Here is a 17,070-nt window from a genome sequence, read left to right as displayed (position 1 = left end):
CCGGACCCTCTCAAATTGTGTGGCATTTAAATCCAAGATAACAATACTCAATAAAAAATAAAGAAAACAAAGGCCAAGGATTTTATGCACATGCAAAACTGGTTCTTTCCTGACAAGGCTACTCTATTTCTGACAATAGCTGACAGCAAAAGAAACAGTTTTGACAGCATTGAGATATTATCATTTACTTGAAAGGGGACAGATAAACAATCCTAAAGGCATGTTGATACTAAAGAAAATTATAAAGCCACTCAACTAAATAAGAAACTGCATCACTGCCAGCAAAATCACTAGAAGTATCAGTATCGTGAATGTCTTGAGATGCAGATATTTAAAACCTGCATTTGCCACTGGCTTGAGCTGAACATGCTGATGTTTAAAATAAAGGTACTGCTACAGAATCCTCTTGACAAGATGAGCAAGAACACTGAGCTGAAGCAGGTTTTGCTTTAATTCAGAAACAAAGCAAGGCAGTTTTCTTGCAGAAGACTTCCCACCCTTCATCCCCCAAATTTTACACCTCCTTCAACACACCTTTAAATTCCACGCCTGGTCTTCAACTCAATGCCTCTCCTAACATCCTTACCTCTCTGTTCCTTTTCTCCAAGCATACTTCACTTTTGCACTCAAGCAACTTTTACATGCCTTATGCAATGTTCGACGTTTAAACGTTCAATTCCTCACCATCTTGCATTCTCCAGCTCCTTCCCTACGAGCTTCTGAAGCCCAGAAAGCTCTGTTAGGAAATGGCCTCAGCACCAAAACCTTGGAGCCCAGACACGTGCCCAGGCACATCTTCCAGGTCTGTTCCGTGGTCCCATGTGCCAAATGAAGCTGGATGGAATAAGCTACATCATAACCCTCTGCAGCTGGTAAACGGGCTCTGGGAATGGGAAAAAAGATCAGAGCTCTACACAATAGCCAAAGGGGAAACAGAGAAGCCATGCCTCTGTACCTGTCCTAAACTACAGACCGGTGATGAGGCCCATTCCTCCTGATGTCAGCCCTTTCACCTCTGCAGACACACAAGAGAAAACAAGACAGTACTGGAGAGTACAGCGGACAAGCAAGCCCTATTTGCTTTCTAATTGCTACTTTGCCTCTGCTAGAAGATTACTATGGCCCAACTGTGCTAATTCCCATGTGAAGCTTGCTCAAGGTGGAACAGAAGTTTTCAGTACCCACAAGAGCTTTCTGCTAAAATAAGTACATACATAATCTACGAAATTTGGAGTATGCCAGCAGTGAAAACACTGCTGAGTGCTTCACTGGCTCTATACGTAGTAAAAACAAGGCTGAGAGATGATAGCGATTTGCAAGGCAGTTGGGTCAACACATCTCCTTAACTTTGCCACAGCAAGCATCTCTTGACAGAGCCACCAGAGCTCCGCAGAGGGAAGCGAGGGCAAGAGACACAACATCCATAGCTCCAATCTTCCTCTCCAGCACACAAACCCTAACCCCTGCAATGCTGATGTGTCCCACTTTCAGAATGCTATCAGGTACAATATTATACAAGTCAATCCCATCAGACACACAGCTTTCATCTGCAAAGTCCTTTTTCCAGCCTCCACAATACAGGCAGCTAAAATCTATTCAGCCATGGAGCCGTAATGACAAACCACCCTCTCAGAAGCTCTGAGTTTCTCTGATATGGTTCCAAAAATAATTAGCAAAACGCATACAGAAGTCCTAGTGATTACTAAAAAAAAAAACCAGCAACAATGTCCATGCTAACTTAGAATAAAATGTCCAAAGTCTCAGGGTTAAAAATTCTAACAGTGTTATTTTCCAGCTGCACCATCTATCTCATTCTTCCAATTTGTCACTCGGGTAAGGTCAAATTCTAGCTATGCCTAATTTCCACCTAATATCAAAACCCTTCATTCATATTATAAAGTGCAAATCCTTCTAATGTTTTCCAGTTTGTAATTTCAAACCCACACCAGGCTTTGCTGCTGCAAAACCGTCACCATTTTAACTTCCAGTAACACTGTGTAGGACATATTTGCCTCTCCACAAAAATTTCCTAGAACACCATCAGTTGATCAAACTACCTCAAAGAGGTTCAGCCCTATTCTTGCCTAAAATACTTTCTATTATTTTTAAACAGAATCTACATTTATTTGAAAAGATTATGTGTCCTCATTGAGTGATAGTACAAATGAATGAACAAAATATAGATGAAACAAAACATGAAGCAACATGGCAAAAAATAACTGAAATGCATTTTCTTTATAAATTGAGAAATCCTATGGCATTGAAACTGGCATCAAGACACTTACAATGAGGCCACACAAGCTGTAGCACAGAGCAAACTAGTGTGTGGATACACAGAATGTTATCTGCCCTGTGTTATCTACACATCCATGCCCATGAAAATCTACTGACTGTTAATGCAAAGTACATCATTTCTCCCGTGGAGGAAAAAAAACCCACAACAAAACAAACAAGAGTCTGGCATATCCTTTTGGATGCTGAAAAGTGAGAGAGCACAACGGGTTTTTACAACAAGGCAAGAGCATGCTATGAATTCATACCTATTTTATCTTACAGCAACATGCTCACATGTCCTTCCTCTCATTAAAGTTAACCTAAATTATACAGTAATTAAACCAAATTTGAATTCTGAGTTAACCTATTTGGATGAATATTAATTACTTTAATTCAGTTACACTCAATTTATTTTGAATGTGAATTTTAACTTAATTGAATTATTAATTTGAATAACAATGTCCACACAGGAATTCAAAGCAGTGTAACAAATCACTGTAATTTCAGTTCTTCAGGACAAACTCTGAGAAAAGAAGAGCTTGGTGTGAGAAGGTGTGGGGGAACGCATTAAGCAAATGAACTGTGCATGCTGCCTAATTAAAAGAAGGTTGTGCCCATTTAGTTCAGCAGTGCAGAATTTGGTGTCCATATGAAAAATCAGATTTTTAATTATAGCTGGCATTTCAAAACCTCCTGCTGCCTGCTACTTTCTTGCTAAAAAAGTGACCTCATTCCTAAACTTGTCACTGTGAGAACTGTGTTATGAACTGCAAACAAGCTTCTATTTGTTTTAGAGTGGCTCACTAAAACATCATTGTTTAAAACATTTAAACAATATATTAATTCCTTAATGGAATGTGCTGCTTCTGATTCAAAAAACAGTCTTTTGGATTGTTGTCTTTTGGTAACTTGAATGAAAAGTCAGGATTTCTGGATTTTGTTCTGGTATTACCCAGACAATTTTATATTCAAAACTCATTAATTTAAATGGAAATACCACACAAAGATGTAATTTAAAACAAGTACCACTTTTGCAGTTGTGGATTCATAACTATTTCAACTCTAAAATGGGTATCGCCTACCTGTAAAATACCGTGTTCTTGCATTCTACTGACACTGTACTTACTGACTACACCTCTCATGACATAGTGATACTTCCCTTCCTCTTAAAAAAAGAGGAAATACAGCAATGTAGAACGTGCAGATGAAAGGCACTAGATACACTCTATTATTGTATGATATCACTGTGACAGTTCAGCTACAGCATTTGCCAAGACAAGACACTGCCTATGTCTCACCAGAACAGACTTCCAGAAAAAAAAAAACCAAACCAAAAACCCCCAAACCCACACACACCAAATTTAAAAACCCTCATCCAAATTGTCCTCCAAAATAACATAAGTGAAAGTTTCATGTAAACATCACCTCGTCTGAAATATTTTCTCCTCTTTGTTTAACGAGACTAACTGCCAGCACGCTTCCCTTAGGAGGAGGTATTGTGTAAATCACGTATTTCTTTGGTAGAATCCTTCAGACTTACAGAGATCACACAAAAGCCGTTTTCCCCTGTATGTTCTCAACAAACAACATACTATTTCCTGGCTCATAGTTTCTAAATTCCACCTTCTTGAATGAGTTGTCTCTCTCCTTCCTGCCAGGGATGTACTCTCATTCTCTCCTCTTCATGTGCACCTGATTTTTTTCTTGGCTTTTGGTTTGCATCCTCTTTCATCAGCAACATGTTTTGGCTTCACACACCAAGACATACAGCTGCAACCAGTAAATCCCCAGGTCCCAGCTGCAGCCACTAGGTCAGCGGCCTCTATGCACAAGCTTCCACAAGTCTTAGCGTGCATTGCCTTGGGCAGCAATTATCAATCACTAGACTGCTTGGTCAGCAAAGAACTATTTAATGGCTCCTTCTGTTCAAGACAGTCAGTACACCCAGACTCTTCAGAAGGCCTACCAATGAAAATGGAAGACGTAGTTGATGGCAGTAATTACCACCATTCAGCTTAATGCTATTAATACAGAAAACACATGTAAAAGAACATTTAAAAGGAAATTTGAGGAAAAATAAACATGAACTGAATAATGAAGTTGAATTATGCTACTCACAGAAACTCTGTGGAGTCAAATTACTTATTAGCTTTTCTGACCTTGCCAACGGTTGCGCTATGTGAAGGTAGCTACCTAATCATAACTACCTTTATTTTTGAAACGCAAAGATGTCTGAAGGACTGAATACCCAGCTAACAGCTTATAGAGTTCTCGTACTGCACCGTATCTACATTCCATCTTATTGTATCTTACCCAGTAGGTTTGTGAGCCACAGGGCCAAATCTTCTTTCATCGGCAACAAGTTGGCCTCATGTCTACTTGCAAGCCACTGACTGTATTGATGCATATCAGAGAGGCCAGGCCCACGTGCCTTCGGGCTCAGAGCAGTGCACATTGCTTATCCACTTGTTGTACCTGTTTTATTGTATTAAAAGAAAAAAAAAAGAAAAAAGAAGTACTTCATTATATCAAAAAATAAGTTTCGCGGCTTCTGTTGTTCAGATTGTAGCAGATAACAGTAACTATGATTCTGAGAAATTAGACGTCAGATAAACAGATGTGGATCTAACACATGAATACAACATTGATGATTGAAGTTTTGTTAATGGATCACATTGCAAGTGATTCAATCATACAGATAAATGTCAACTTCATTTGCACTCACCAAACTACACTTGTTGCCAACACATAACCAAATATTCTGCAAGGCATGATTAAAATCAAATCAAAATAAACGTTTTACACAAAGCTAACAACTCACTACAGCGCCTGATCCAATATCGATTCAAAATAAATGGAAAGCTTCAGAGATTTTTGGATCAGGCCCAAGAAAAACACGGGAACAACTGAGTTATGCTAGTACAGCAAACTTACCAACAATTAACAAATGCACTTACCAAATGGAATCAGTCTATCCTACAGCTTTAGAATAAGTAAAGAAAAAACCCCACACCAAATGTATTTACTGAATAGCATTATTTCTTCAGAAAGCAGCTCAACAGCTTGTGCCGGTCCCCCACACTTCCCACTTCCACCTTTTAGACAAATACTCCTCTGCTTCAGTGACAGCTTACTGGAACTTTAGTTTCAGGTAAGACAATACGTCATGTGTTAAATATTAGTTAAGTGTTCCGAGTCCTGCAGCAGCCAGAGACGTTAGGCCCACTGGACCTATATCTCCGCTCCTGAAGGACTAATTCCCCCATCTGCAGCAGAAGCGTGCTAAGGAGCGAAGGTTATTTTTCCCTCTGAAAAGAAACCCAGACCTGGACCCTAATGCTTGTAGCAATGAGCTGAGATCCTTGACAGGCTGTAGCCTGCTGAAAGCCCAGTGACACCAATTAGCAGTCACAAGGTCTTATGTTGGTGGCACCAGACAGACATTAAGTGGGGGTGGGAGGTCCGTAAGGAGCAGTTCTTTGCCCATTGTCAACCGGCTGATCCACCCCAACTGTGGTTACATGTGTCAGCTGGCTTCAGCTTACGATACCCTGCAAACACTGTTCTTTCTGTACTTTGCATACCTTTCAAGTCAGGTAAGAGGTGATAGTGACTTTAAAAGCAACAACAAAAAAAGAACAATTTGTTATACTATTCCATTGTGGCCCGGATTAACAAGAATACCAAAACCAACTCCTTTGCCAAAAAAAAAAAAAAAGGAAAACGTTTACCGAATGTAAAAAGCAATTGCCTTTCCATAAAATTGTGCTGTAACCAACATTTCCAAATATATGGAATGCTATTTGGGATATTTCAATGCTTATATTAAAATACTCCAGCATAAACTCCTTGTTCGTAAAACATCTGCTTAAGCTCTTGTTGAGAGTACCTCACCCCAAATCCTGAAGTTTGGCTTGTCCTCGAGATAGGCACAGCTTTCACTACGAATATACTTCTTACTGAAATTAGCCAATTTTTTTCAGTTGGGGAAGGGGGAAAATAGACATAAAAAAGACTTTATTCCCATGTATAAATACACATTTCTGAATTATCAGTAGATTTTACATTTTTCTAACCAAAGAAATCCTTACGTATCAAAGTTCCTTTGGAAGCAGAGGAGTTTAAGGCAGACCAAAGTATGTAATTTAAGTACAGCTCTGTTCTGAAAACTGACTTGGTAAAAATGTCGGCTTGGATTTATGGTTTCCTGGTTGATTAAATCCAAATCATACCTGTTCATTTGGGGCGGGGTGCGAGGGAGTGGAGGGAGAAGAATTTGATTTTTGCAGAGCTAACAGCCTATCTGGAATGTCACTCTCAAAATAGATTCTTTCGGACTAGATGATACTAACAGCTAAGGAATTATAATGACAGTATATTTAAAGTTGCTCTAAGTCACCCAGAACCACGCAATTTAGTGCTTCAAATCACTGCTTCATGTTGGATGGAAAGAGAGGCAAGATGGATAACTGACACCACCTCATCTTCAGAGATTATATGGGAAAAATCAAGTATAAATACCACGGTCATATACTTCCTTTCCAGAAAAAAAGCCTTAAAATAATCTTTTGACTGATTTCTGGACTCTATAAACTCCATTGATATGGTGAGAACCGGAACTGAAACTAGTTTATTGTCTTGGATCACCTCTGAAATGATATCGTAAAAAGTAATTAAAAAAAAATTTCATTCCTGAATGTTCACATCATATACAATACACAAATAAAGCAAAGTAAAAATACATCATTTTTTGGCATCAATTTTTCAGTTTATTGACACCTGTGTATCTCCATATTTAGGAAACAAAATCCTGCAATTTGTTTCTTTTGACATACAGATTGGAAAAATACACCTGAAGAAAGAAGCACCATTGTACTAAAGGAACCAGTTAGACACTACACCTCTTCACTGGAAATACTTTCACAGTTCACAGATGCTTTGAGGAGGGGGTCAGACTAGATGACCTCTGGAGGTCCCCCTTCCAACCTCAATTATTCTGTGATTTTATATTTCAAGGATGCACACAGCAATATTCATCATGGGACCCTAAGCAGGGTCTGCCCTGCTAGGACCATAACACGTGGCACACACCCTGAGCTGGGCTGTGTTAAGAGGAAAACTATGGAGACCTTATCACTTCCAAGACCACGTATATGAAGTGCCCTATGAAACTTGGAGCCAATTAATAACCAAAAACATTATAATATGCCTGACAGACAGCCAGATATGACACAGGCTGCTGCCACTGGTGGGGCTGAAGTAATTCTAAGGTCTGAAAGTTGCATTTCTTTAAGACTAGAAAAGAGAGAGGGGAAGGCTGCTGGAGCAGCTACATGGAGGCAGTTTGGGTTTCCCCCTCAGTCTGTGAAACAAGCACTGCACTCTGTTTACGCTTCAGGCTGATCTCTGTGGAGATGCAGAGCAGACAATTCAGGGATTTGAAATGTTACTTCAGTTTGTCTCTAAAATACAGGGCTGTCTTTAAATACATTTCATACTGACCTACCTCTTGTTTCATAAAACTCAGCAGCCAGGCTGTGTAAAGGTCTCAAGGAACTTTTGAGACTCACTGAAGGAAGAAAAGCAGGAGAACAAAGAGCACTGATTGCGGAGGATGCATGGGTGCTTCAGTTTCGTAGTAACTGGTAATAAGAAGAGAGACGATCCCAGGACAAGAAGGGTATTCCTAGTTTAAGGTGGTTTTAATAGGACACAGGTTCTCAGAATGGGAAACTAGGAAAGATGAGGAAAGACAGATAGACAGGTGACAAAAATCTCTAGCAGCTGATAATGATTCAGGCATCTCTATACTGGGACTAGGTCTGCTTGAAATAGTAGCCCTGAATTAACAATAACGTATGGGTTAATTGTGAAGCAGGCATACAGAGTGAGGACTGAGAAATGAGAAAGTTTATACTGATGAAGAGTCTCCACTGAGAAGAACCCTGAAGAATCACAGATGAATCACATACAATCCAGCCTTACTTCTGTGGAAGTTGTCTCTAATTTCATTTCTGAAAGAAATTAATTTTCCCTTTCCCTGCTACTTCTCTGAAAACATGTCCTACACTTCAGTAAAATACTTCCTTGTTATAACCAAAGCAAGAAAATTCCTACCTTGGATTTTTAAAATAAAAAAAAAATAAAAATCAGCCTTCAAGGAGCAGAGCGCAATTTGTTACCTGTAGCTCCCATCACAAATTCTTCAAGTCATATTGAGGGTCAGTTATCAAACTGCAAGTATCAGAAGCTATCAGACTCTAATTATTCTTTATGCAAATGCTGACCACTACTGAACTCCTAAGTTAACTTAGGAGTTAACTCAACTGAAGCCTCCATGATACTTAAGTGCTGAAGTAACTAAGCTTCATTAAAATGTTCATCTACTTCATCAATTGTAATAGCCCATATGTTAGCTCTTAAAACTTGATCGCATACTAGCTGGGATCTGTGAAGAAGCTGAACTGAGTTAAGTCAGGTGAAGGTGACAGCAATCAGGTCCTGAGCTCCTTCAAGACCCCTTTGAAGATTCTACTTGTAGTCAAGGCCAGGCTCTTGATTCTTCGCTCAGATACCATCACCTCACCTCCTTAAAATGGCTTAACAAATTTATTTTCTGGTGAGCTGGAGAGAAGTTTATTGACAATTTAGCAGTGAGGAATTTGGTCAGAAAAATGGACTAACTTGCCACAGAGGTAGACAGTAGCATTCAGGGATACATCACCACAGCTGAGGCAAGCCTCTTTGGCTCCAACAACTATTTCATCCTTTCCTTTTGGCAGACATAAGGTATGAACAAAGTAGCCAAAAAATATTGGTTTTCCTAATCTCCCTACTTTCTAACAGCAACATCAAATCATCATATATAAAGCTCTTTAAAACTAGCCAACACAAACATGTCAAATATTTTATAGAATGTTACGCTTCTCTATAAACTGTTGAGGCTGATGGAGATATGCACAAGCATTTTTAAAACTTACCTCTAAATGCTTTGTTCCTCAAAAAGCAACCTCTTCCTCCCACTATTCTGAATGCAGACAAGAAAAGGTCTTTAACTACTTGTCATTCTGTTTTGTTACAGGTCATATTTATGCAGCACAGCCGTTTTTTCCACCTCTCTCAATAAGAGGACGACATCTCAAATACTTGGACTTATTGTCTAGCTGAAGAATTCAGTGTGGGATAGTTTACAGTACACCCAGAGACATGTAACAGATTCAACACACTAGAAGGTTATATTTCTCTCTGCTTGCTTCTACCCAACAGTGAAGTTTTTATTTTGCTTTACAGTAGTACATTTAGTCTTCTGTGTATTGTAGCTCACTGTTTGTATTTTGCCAGCAGTGTAACTTACACTATCTGCTGATTGTTGTCAGTGATCATCAGGTGAAAGCAATGAGAATCAAACAAGTAATCTTCTGTAATGCCGCTGGCTTTTGTTGGGGTTAACTGGTAGAACAAAAGGATTCAAGAATGATACACTCTGTACTCAAAACACACTGGAGGGAAAGACTGTTTAATCCAGAAAGTAAAACTGGCTGCTCAGTTAGGCACTCACAGTTGCGGATCCCTGGATTCAATTCCATTTCGTATTCCAACCACCTTCCTTACCTGTAAAACTGCGATAATAGTACTCTTCAACCACAATCAAGTATAATCAGGAGGAAAATATTTATTCTATGTAGTAAAAATGTATACATAAAAGTGTGCATGTATGCATAGATATACAAACACAGAAAATAACACATGTTCTACCCTGTGAATTCATCATACAAAGCAGCAGGTGTTTACTCCAAGTTACCCATTCGGTGCCAGCATGTATACGTAATGGCTTATACGGAGTAGCTGCTGGCTATGCGGTGCTCTCTGTATGACACGAGTTTCATTGTCGCTGCAGCCTTATTCCTAATTACAACATGTGCATTAGTTCTCAAACAAAAGGAGGCTTGAAGCCCTCCTTTTAACTTGCTCCTAGATACAATCCTTCCAGGTCAGGGATGAAGAAGTCTTGCCGAGTCACTTGCTCTTTATGACTGGGCTTAAGAATTAGCATAGAAATTAAGTATCCAGCAAAACAAGCTTTTTTCTTTGTGTTTGCATTCAGTTAGAAAAGACTAAAAAGAATAATAATGTCTATGGAGGTAAAAAAAAAGAACGTCATAAAGCAAATGCAGAACTCTGTTTAGCGATCAAATGATCTCTGATGCAAAGGTCCTACACGATGTCCCGCTTGCAGCACACCAGCTTGCCTGTGACACTGTGCGACAGGCATCTGGTTTGGCCCCCCCAGGTATTACCGCCTAGCAGGCAAGCTAATTGACCGGCTCTGTTCGGTTGGCGGCCAACCCAGAGTCATCCAGGACCCAAGATCTGCGCGCATGCCAATTCGGTGGCCTAGTTGACTCTACAAAGCTGGAACAACTGCAACAGAAAATGGCATAACTCTGCCTTGGACACTGGTTCAAAGACTATTTCACAAAATCTTTACAGAATTAAATAAGCAGGCTTTAAGCTTGTGAAATGAGGTCTCTTGACCTATGATTGAGGAAGCACATTAGCTATCAGTTGTAGAAGAAACAAAACATCATGCACGCAACTGTGCAATAGCTTTACTGTCAGTGGTAGAGAGAGCAGAGAGCAACTTAGGCAAGAGCAGCAATAGTTTTCTCTGAAGGAACGGGAATTTGAGCACTAGACTGCACATTGGCTTTGACAGAGGGGTATCGGCTATAACTGCAGACAATCTCCTGCTGTCTTAGAGAGAAGGTAATGCTATTGGAAAGCAGCCATCCTGGAAAGAGCGGAGACAGAGGATCAAAAGCCAGAACAGAGCTCATGAGTATCTGGCAAGGGTCTCTGCTGGATCTCCCTGCTAGTTTTAATCACCTCAAGCAGATGGAAAAGAACAGAACTTTTGAAACTTTACTGGAGTTTAAGGAGGCTGTGTGAAGCATTTACTTACTGTAACTGGAAGTTGGGTGCAAAAGAGGCTTAAATAAAGGATTCAATGTTCATAAACAGATTAAGTTGCAACAACAAAACATGCACTTGTGCAAACAGAAACGAGGCTGCCCACAATTTGGGACCCATACTGGCAATGGCCACTTTGACATAAGCAAGTAGCAGTTTTACACACATGGCACGTCCAAGCATAAATACATTCAAATTTGAAAACTGATTTCCGTTTTCCTGCCTCGGTGTTGGCATGCTTTTCAGATTTGGGGAGTATATGATTAGTCCACAAACTAAAGGCTGCTCTTGTTTTTCCACCCCCCTCACCCATACATATACATATGTGCATACACATACATGTATGCAGAAAGGGGGAAGAAAAGATATATGAAAGTCTTCCTTTGAGAGACACAGAGGTAACCAACAACTTCTGTAATTGATATTTTTTTACTGTCAGGAAACTGTTCCCTATGGTGAGATCTGCTAGGCAGTGGAATAATTTCCCTAAGTGAAGCCGTCAAAGCTTCCCTACTGAAATCCTTAAAATGGACTAAAAGAAGCAGTAGGAAAAAAACACAGAGACCTGTCACTCACTGGCAGATGTTACTCAGTCAATGTTTACCACCTGCAATTTCCAGTTTACTACAGAACAGTAATCACTCCAATTTTGCCCTTTTACACACGTAAAAACAAACACAATCACTTTTAAAGTGATTCTGCTACTACATCACATAGCTCCTCTTCAAGAGCTATTACAGAGCTTTCCCTTCTGTAAGAAGCAACAGGTCATTCTTGTCTGCATCATCCTTAATACCTCTATCTGTAATCTTAGTTTTCTCACCACCATAAACAAGCAGATAAAAAATAAGCTCACAAAGGCAGCAAGCATATTTTCGTAAGGAAATTCAATTTTTCTAGTTATTTTATTATCCTTATAAACTATACCACAACCAATTTAGCCCAAGGTTTCTGGAGCTTTCCCAGATTAACTTGGAGCATACTGTACATGTTAGGATCAGGGGGAGGGGCACTGGAGGGGAACCACCATCTGAAACTCATTAATCAATTAGAATTTTTAAGGGCTTACATCAAAATGTGATCTACACTGATAAAGTAAACTTTAATCACAAGAAGCCTTTGTCCTTTACGTTATGAGTATACGTGTTACAAATGTGTGCAGTACTTCGAGCGGAGGACAGAGAACCTGGCACAACAGCTTACCGATACTTTAGACCTGTAAGGCCCTTGGTCTGAGGCCAGACCAGAACGAAGAAGTTAACCGCACTTAAAAATCTGAGCTAATCATTGGAAGCCTAGTCATTTTCAGGACTATGCCTAGTAGAAACAATTTCGTTGCCTTAATAATGTCTCGTCTACCAAAAGGAAAGCAGAAAGTTCCTTCTCACATAGACCAAAAGAAAACTTTAGGAATGTTCAATATCTACTTGCTCATAAAATTACAACTTCTGGAAACTGAGCCTGACTCCTAACACAGTCCAAAAACTTTTAAGTTGACTTCTCTTTGCCTGGCCCTTACCGTATGTTTTTCTGCTTGTCTAAGCAAAATAGCCATTAAGAATTAATACAAAAGAAATGTCAACCTCCACCAACTAGAAAAGGAAATACATTTTTAAACTGACTATCCCATCTTATGAGGAGTACAAGCGTGTCTCTTGCCGCAAGCACGCTATGCGGGCAGTATTGCAAGTTGACTCCCAATCATCAGCTTTGCTTTTAATTATGAAGTTCCATTTCCAAATCCTGTCCTGAAATTATTGTGAAGCCTAACTGAGAGGTGTGAAGTGGAATCAAAGAAGTACTTTGGATGGTAAGTGTGCCAATTTAAATAAGACTGTGGGTAAAATAAATAAAGTGACCAAATAAGTTAGTAGCCTAAAGTCAGTAAGAGCTAGAAACTTGAGGATAGTACCGACTCCGCACCTCATCACCTCCAGCTAGGTTTGGTTTGGTTGCGGTTCCAACTAGGGTACCACGGTATAATGCTGATCAGATGGCCTACGGTACCATATGATATGCATTTAGGAATGTCAGCTAATTTCCTATTAAATCACAATCCACATCACAAAACCATCATAAAACCATTACACTTGGCACAGCATCTACCCCACAGTGAAGAAACCATTCATAAATTAATGTACATGGAAACCAAAGAATACTTTTTTTGTTCGTTTTTAATTTCAAAGTCGTATCAGAAGTGTGCTGGAACTGCGCTGGGGAGCCTGCAACGCAGCCTTCCTGATGCCCCCTGAGCCCTTCTCCCCTGGGAGCACGCAAAGCCGGTAGAGCCAGCGGGCTCAGCTGCCACACACCATTGCACCAGGGTGCTGACAGCACTCCTGGCTAAGGAAGACAGCGACCTGCATCTCTAACAAGTAAAGCACTAGTGCAGAAACAGAGCCCTCTTCAAGTCAAACTCTGCCCTCCTGAGATTCGAATCTAGGCTAGCGCCTGAAGAGGAAAGCAAGAACCTGGAAGGCATGAGAGGGGTCTCGTCCCGCCTGCCCTCGGGACAGCGGAGGGGGCAGGCCGGGAGCGCCCGGCGCAGCCACCCGCATCGCGGCGGGGCTTGGCCGCCTCCCACCCCCCACTTGCCGCAGCCTCCGATGCAGGCGCTCGCATTTCCCACGAGCGCCGCAAACGTGGAAAACCCGTCCTCCTCTCCCTCGCCGGACACCCCCAGCAGCCCCGGGCTGCGCGGAGCGGCCCGAAAGATGTCGGGGGGAGCGCACAGCGGGTCGGAGCTACCCGAGAGACGGGCTGGAACCGCGCACGCCGCCTCGCAAGGGGAATCCCCCCCGCTCAGCCTGCACCGCGCCCAGCCCCCGGCAGGCCGGCAGCCGCCCCCCCGCTCTCACCCGCCGCGGAGCCGGGCTCTGCGCTGCGCCGGGATGCGTTTGTCCTCCTCGGGGCCCCTCCACAGTAAGGCTGAGCTAATGGCTTTGCCATGAGTGCTGGAAGCGCTGCTCCCAGGTCTGCCCCTCGGGGGCAGGACCAAGCCAACTCGCCGCGGCCCCCGGCCCTCCGCGGGATGCCCGGGGCGGCCCGCCAGCAAGCCCCGGGCTGGCCGCGGCGAGCTGCGGGAGAACCGCTCGTGGATCTCCACCGCACACCCACGCACGCTCTCATTCCGCTCCGTGATGCTTTCAAACTCCCGCCAGCCAGAAAGCGGGAGAAAACAAAACAAAAAAAAAAACCCAGGACAAACCCCCCCCAGCCAGAAAGAAGCCCCCCGCTGCCCAGCGCGCAGGCAGCCGCCCCCGCCCCGCAGCGCGCTGCCCGCCGCCGAGCCCTGCCGCTTCCCCGGCGGGGCCCCCACGGCCGCCCCGGGACAGGGGGGAAGGAAACAAAAGCACCTACTCCGCAGCGCCGAGCCGCCGGGCGAAGCTCACCTTCCCGCTTCGCTCCCCGGCCCCTTTCTCTTTAAACTCGAAGGCAGCCGGCGGGACACGCGAAACGCCCTCAATTTAAAGGAGCCCGGGCTGCGGGCTCCGCCGTGGGGCCGGCAGCGAGCCCCGCTGGGGCAGGCAGGGCTCCCCCCGCCGCCGGGGCAGGCAGGCAGGCAGGCAGGCAGGCAGGCAGGCAGGCAGGCAGGCAGGCAGGCAGGGCTCCCACCGCCGCCCCCGGGGCCGTACTCACTGGCCGCCCGCCGCGCCGCGGAGCCTCCCGCCTCCGGCAGCCGCCGCCGTCCCCCCGAGCGGAGCTGAGCAGACCGGCAGCAGCCGCGCTGCCGCTCTTCATACTTCTGTCCGCTGCGCTCGGCGCTCTCTTTGGGAAACCCTTTTTTTTTTTCTCCCTTTTTTTTTTTTTTCCTCTCCGAAACCGATTTCCTATATTTCAGCAGTCCACACAGACTGAACGGAAGTTTAATACTTACTTTTTTTTCAGAGGGACGGCAAACGCAGTTCACACTGATTTACCCTTGAAATGCTGAGATATTGTATTACAGCCCTTGGCAGTGAGTTGGTGCTTGGGTCCATTTCTCTTTTATTATTATTATTACTCCTTTCCAAGACTCTTGATTGTGGAGGGGAAAAAAAAAAAAGGAGACAGGAAAATCTCACATCCAAGATAAAACTCTCTTCTTCTTTAATTTGACTAGTTGTCTCTGGAATTTTTTAACACTTAATAGCACCTCTTTTAAATATCACTTTTTTTTTTTTTTGGCTAAAGGAATGTCTTGGGGAACTCTGCTTTATTGCATATTTCTCCAAAACAATTTCATGCCAGCTTGTAGTCTATTTTGAACAAAAAAGTATGCCGTTCGTAAATTAATCATTCTTACATTACACTTCTAGAAGAGTGATGGGTAGAGGTTTTACTTGTTCTTGTATGTCTGTGCTTCGTTTGCCAAGCTAACTCCTAGCACACCTTTATTTCAGTCATTTCATTCTCACCTTCTTTCATTTTCGTGAATGTCAACATTTTGTTAAATGTCAGAGATAACCTTCTCCAACTGTTGTTTATCCACTTATTCCCTACACAGAGAAGCCCCTTTCGTGAATTCAATAGTGGGAAACAGATGTTCAGACTTCTGCTTCTCTTAATGCATGGATGTAGATTGTCTTGTTGAGTTTCCTAATGGTATCATGTTATCACTTTCCATAAGAGTGCTCCAGTCACACAGCACACACATTTCTTTCCTTCACAGTGTATATCCACTTAATTAAATTGTTCTAGCCAAAGCACATTATGTATAATTACACTGAAAGAATTGTTTTAACCTGATTGCTGAAAAGCACAGCAAGCTGACCCTTATTTTTTATTTACATTCATTTCTTGTACTCCGATCTGCTGGAAAAACTTGACTTGCACAATTAATGCCGGGCTATTTCTCAATAATTGCACTGTAAGCAAATTCCTGTTCTCTGAGTAGCAGATGTTCATTTCTAGCCAATCAGAATACACACATATTTTGTTATTTATTGTATTTCTATACTCATATGATGCTGTTCTGATGGACTATTAACTGCTGTGATGAGTGCTACTTAAATGAGAGCATTTCATCAGCACGCTGATGTATTTAAGTATGATGTGCTCTAGCCATGCACTATGTGAGTAACAGTACCAATTTAAATGAACTCCTGGTTTTGTTCTGGGTGGCAAATTTTGGATGCCCCTGGGCATGACGGTTTTCTTTGGCTCATTCAATGTCTTGGTCAGAAAAAAAATGAAGAAAAAAGCCCTCAAATTTCCTAAAAATACACTGGGGTGGAGCAGATGGTGAGCTGATGGGCAGATTCCTGTATGCGCTTAATTATCTTACAGAGGTTTTATCTGACCTTGAGAAAGATGGGGGTTTTTTAATAATGTGCAGCAATTTAAATCCAATTTATGTGTCACCTCAATATAAAAGCCAGCTTGAGATGAGGAGACCAATTCTGTTAAGGTGTCCTCTATACTTAAAAGCCCTGTCACTTTACAGAAAAGTTGGAGAACAGTCCCCTAAGCAGCAGTTTTGTCTCCAGTAAACACTTCTCAAGGTTCACATGTACTCTTGAAGTTACAAGACTCCTACTAAGTTTAGGAGCAATTCTACACAGGGAGTTAAGCTGAGGCTTTTCCAGACCTCATGCAATAAATCTTGTATGTGCATTTGCGTATGTACCGGTGGGAAGGGCTGAAAAAGCAGTTGTAAGATTTTGAAGCCAAGGTTGGTCGTGCACTCCTTGATACGGTCAGTTTGTACCAAAGAATAATCTAACATCAGCTGATAGTAGAAGAGCATGCATTCATAGGTACACTATGAATATATGAAACATGTCCTACCTTTTATTATTTCAGTCATTAGTTTCTTACCATCACTTCATAAAGAACTGGTAGTAG

At 42.2% G+C, this 17,070-nt stretch overlaps 1 protein-coding gene across 1 annotated transcript in view; it reads right to left on the bottom strand.

Annotated features, from left to right (window-relative positions):
* GAS2 (growth arrest specific 2) overlaps positions 1-14,130 on the bottom strand; it is a 93,856-nt gene extending 79,726 nt beyond the window's left edge. Inside the window, exons 1-2 of the mRNA XM_059826013.1 lie at positions 14,103-14,130; positions 4,588-4,749 (exon numbers count right to left, since the gene is read on the bottom strand). Of these exons, the coding sequence (XP_059681996.1) occupies positions 4,588-4,729 (142 nt within the window). The 5' untranslated portion in view covers positions 4,730-4,749; positions 14,103-14,130. The remainder of the gene's footprint in view (positions 1-4,587; positions 4,750-14,102) is intronic.
* Positions 14,131-17,070: the final 2,940 nt, after the last annotated feature.

This window comes from Gavia stellata, chromosome 17 (assembly GCF_030936135.1).
Source record: "Gavia stellata isolate bGavSte3 chromosome 17, bGavSte3.hap2, whole genome shotgun sequence".
Lineage (NCBI taxonomy): Eukaryota > Metazoa > Chordata > Aves > Gaviiformes > Gaviidae > Gavia > Gavia stellata.
The sequence above is the reverse complement of the archived record's forward strand: the minus strand, read 5'-3'. Positions and strand labels throughout refer to the sequence as shown.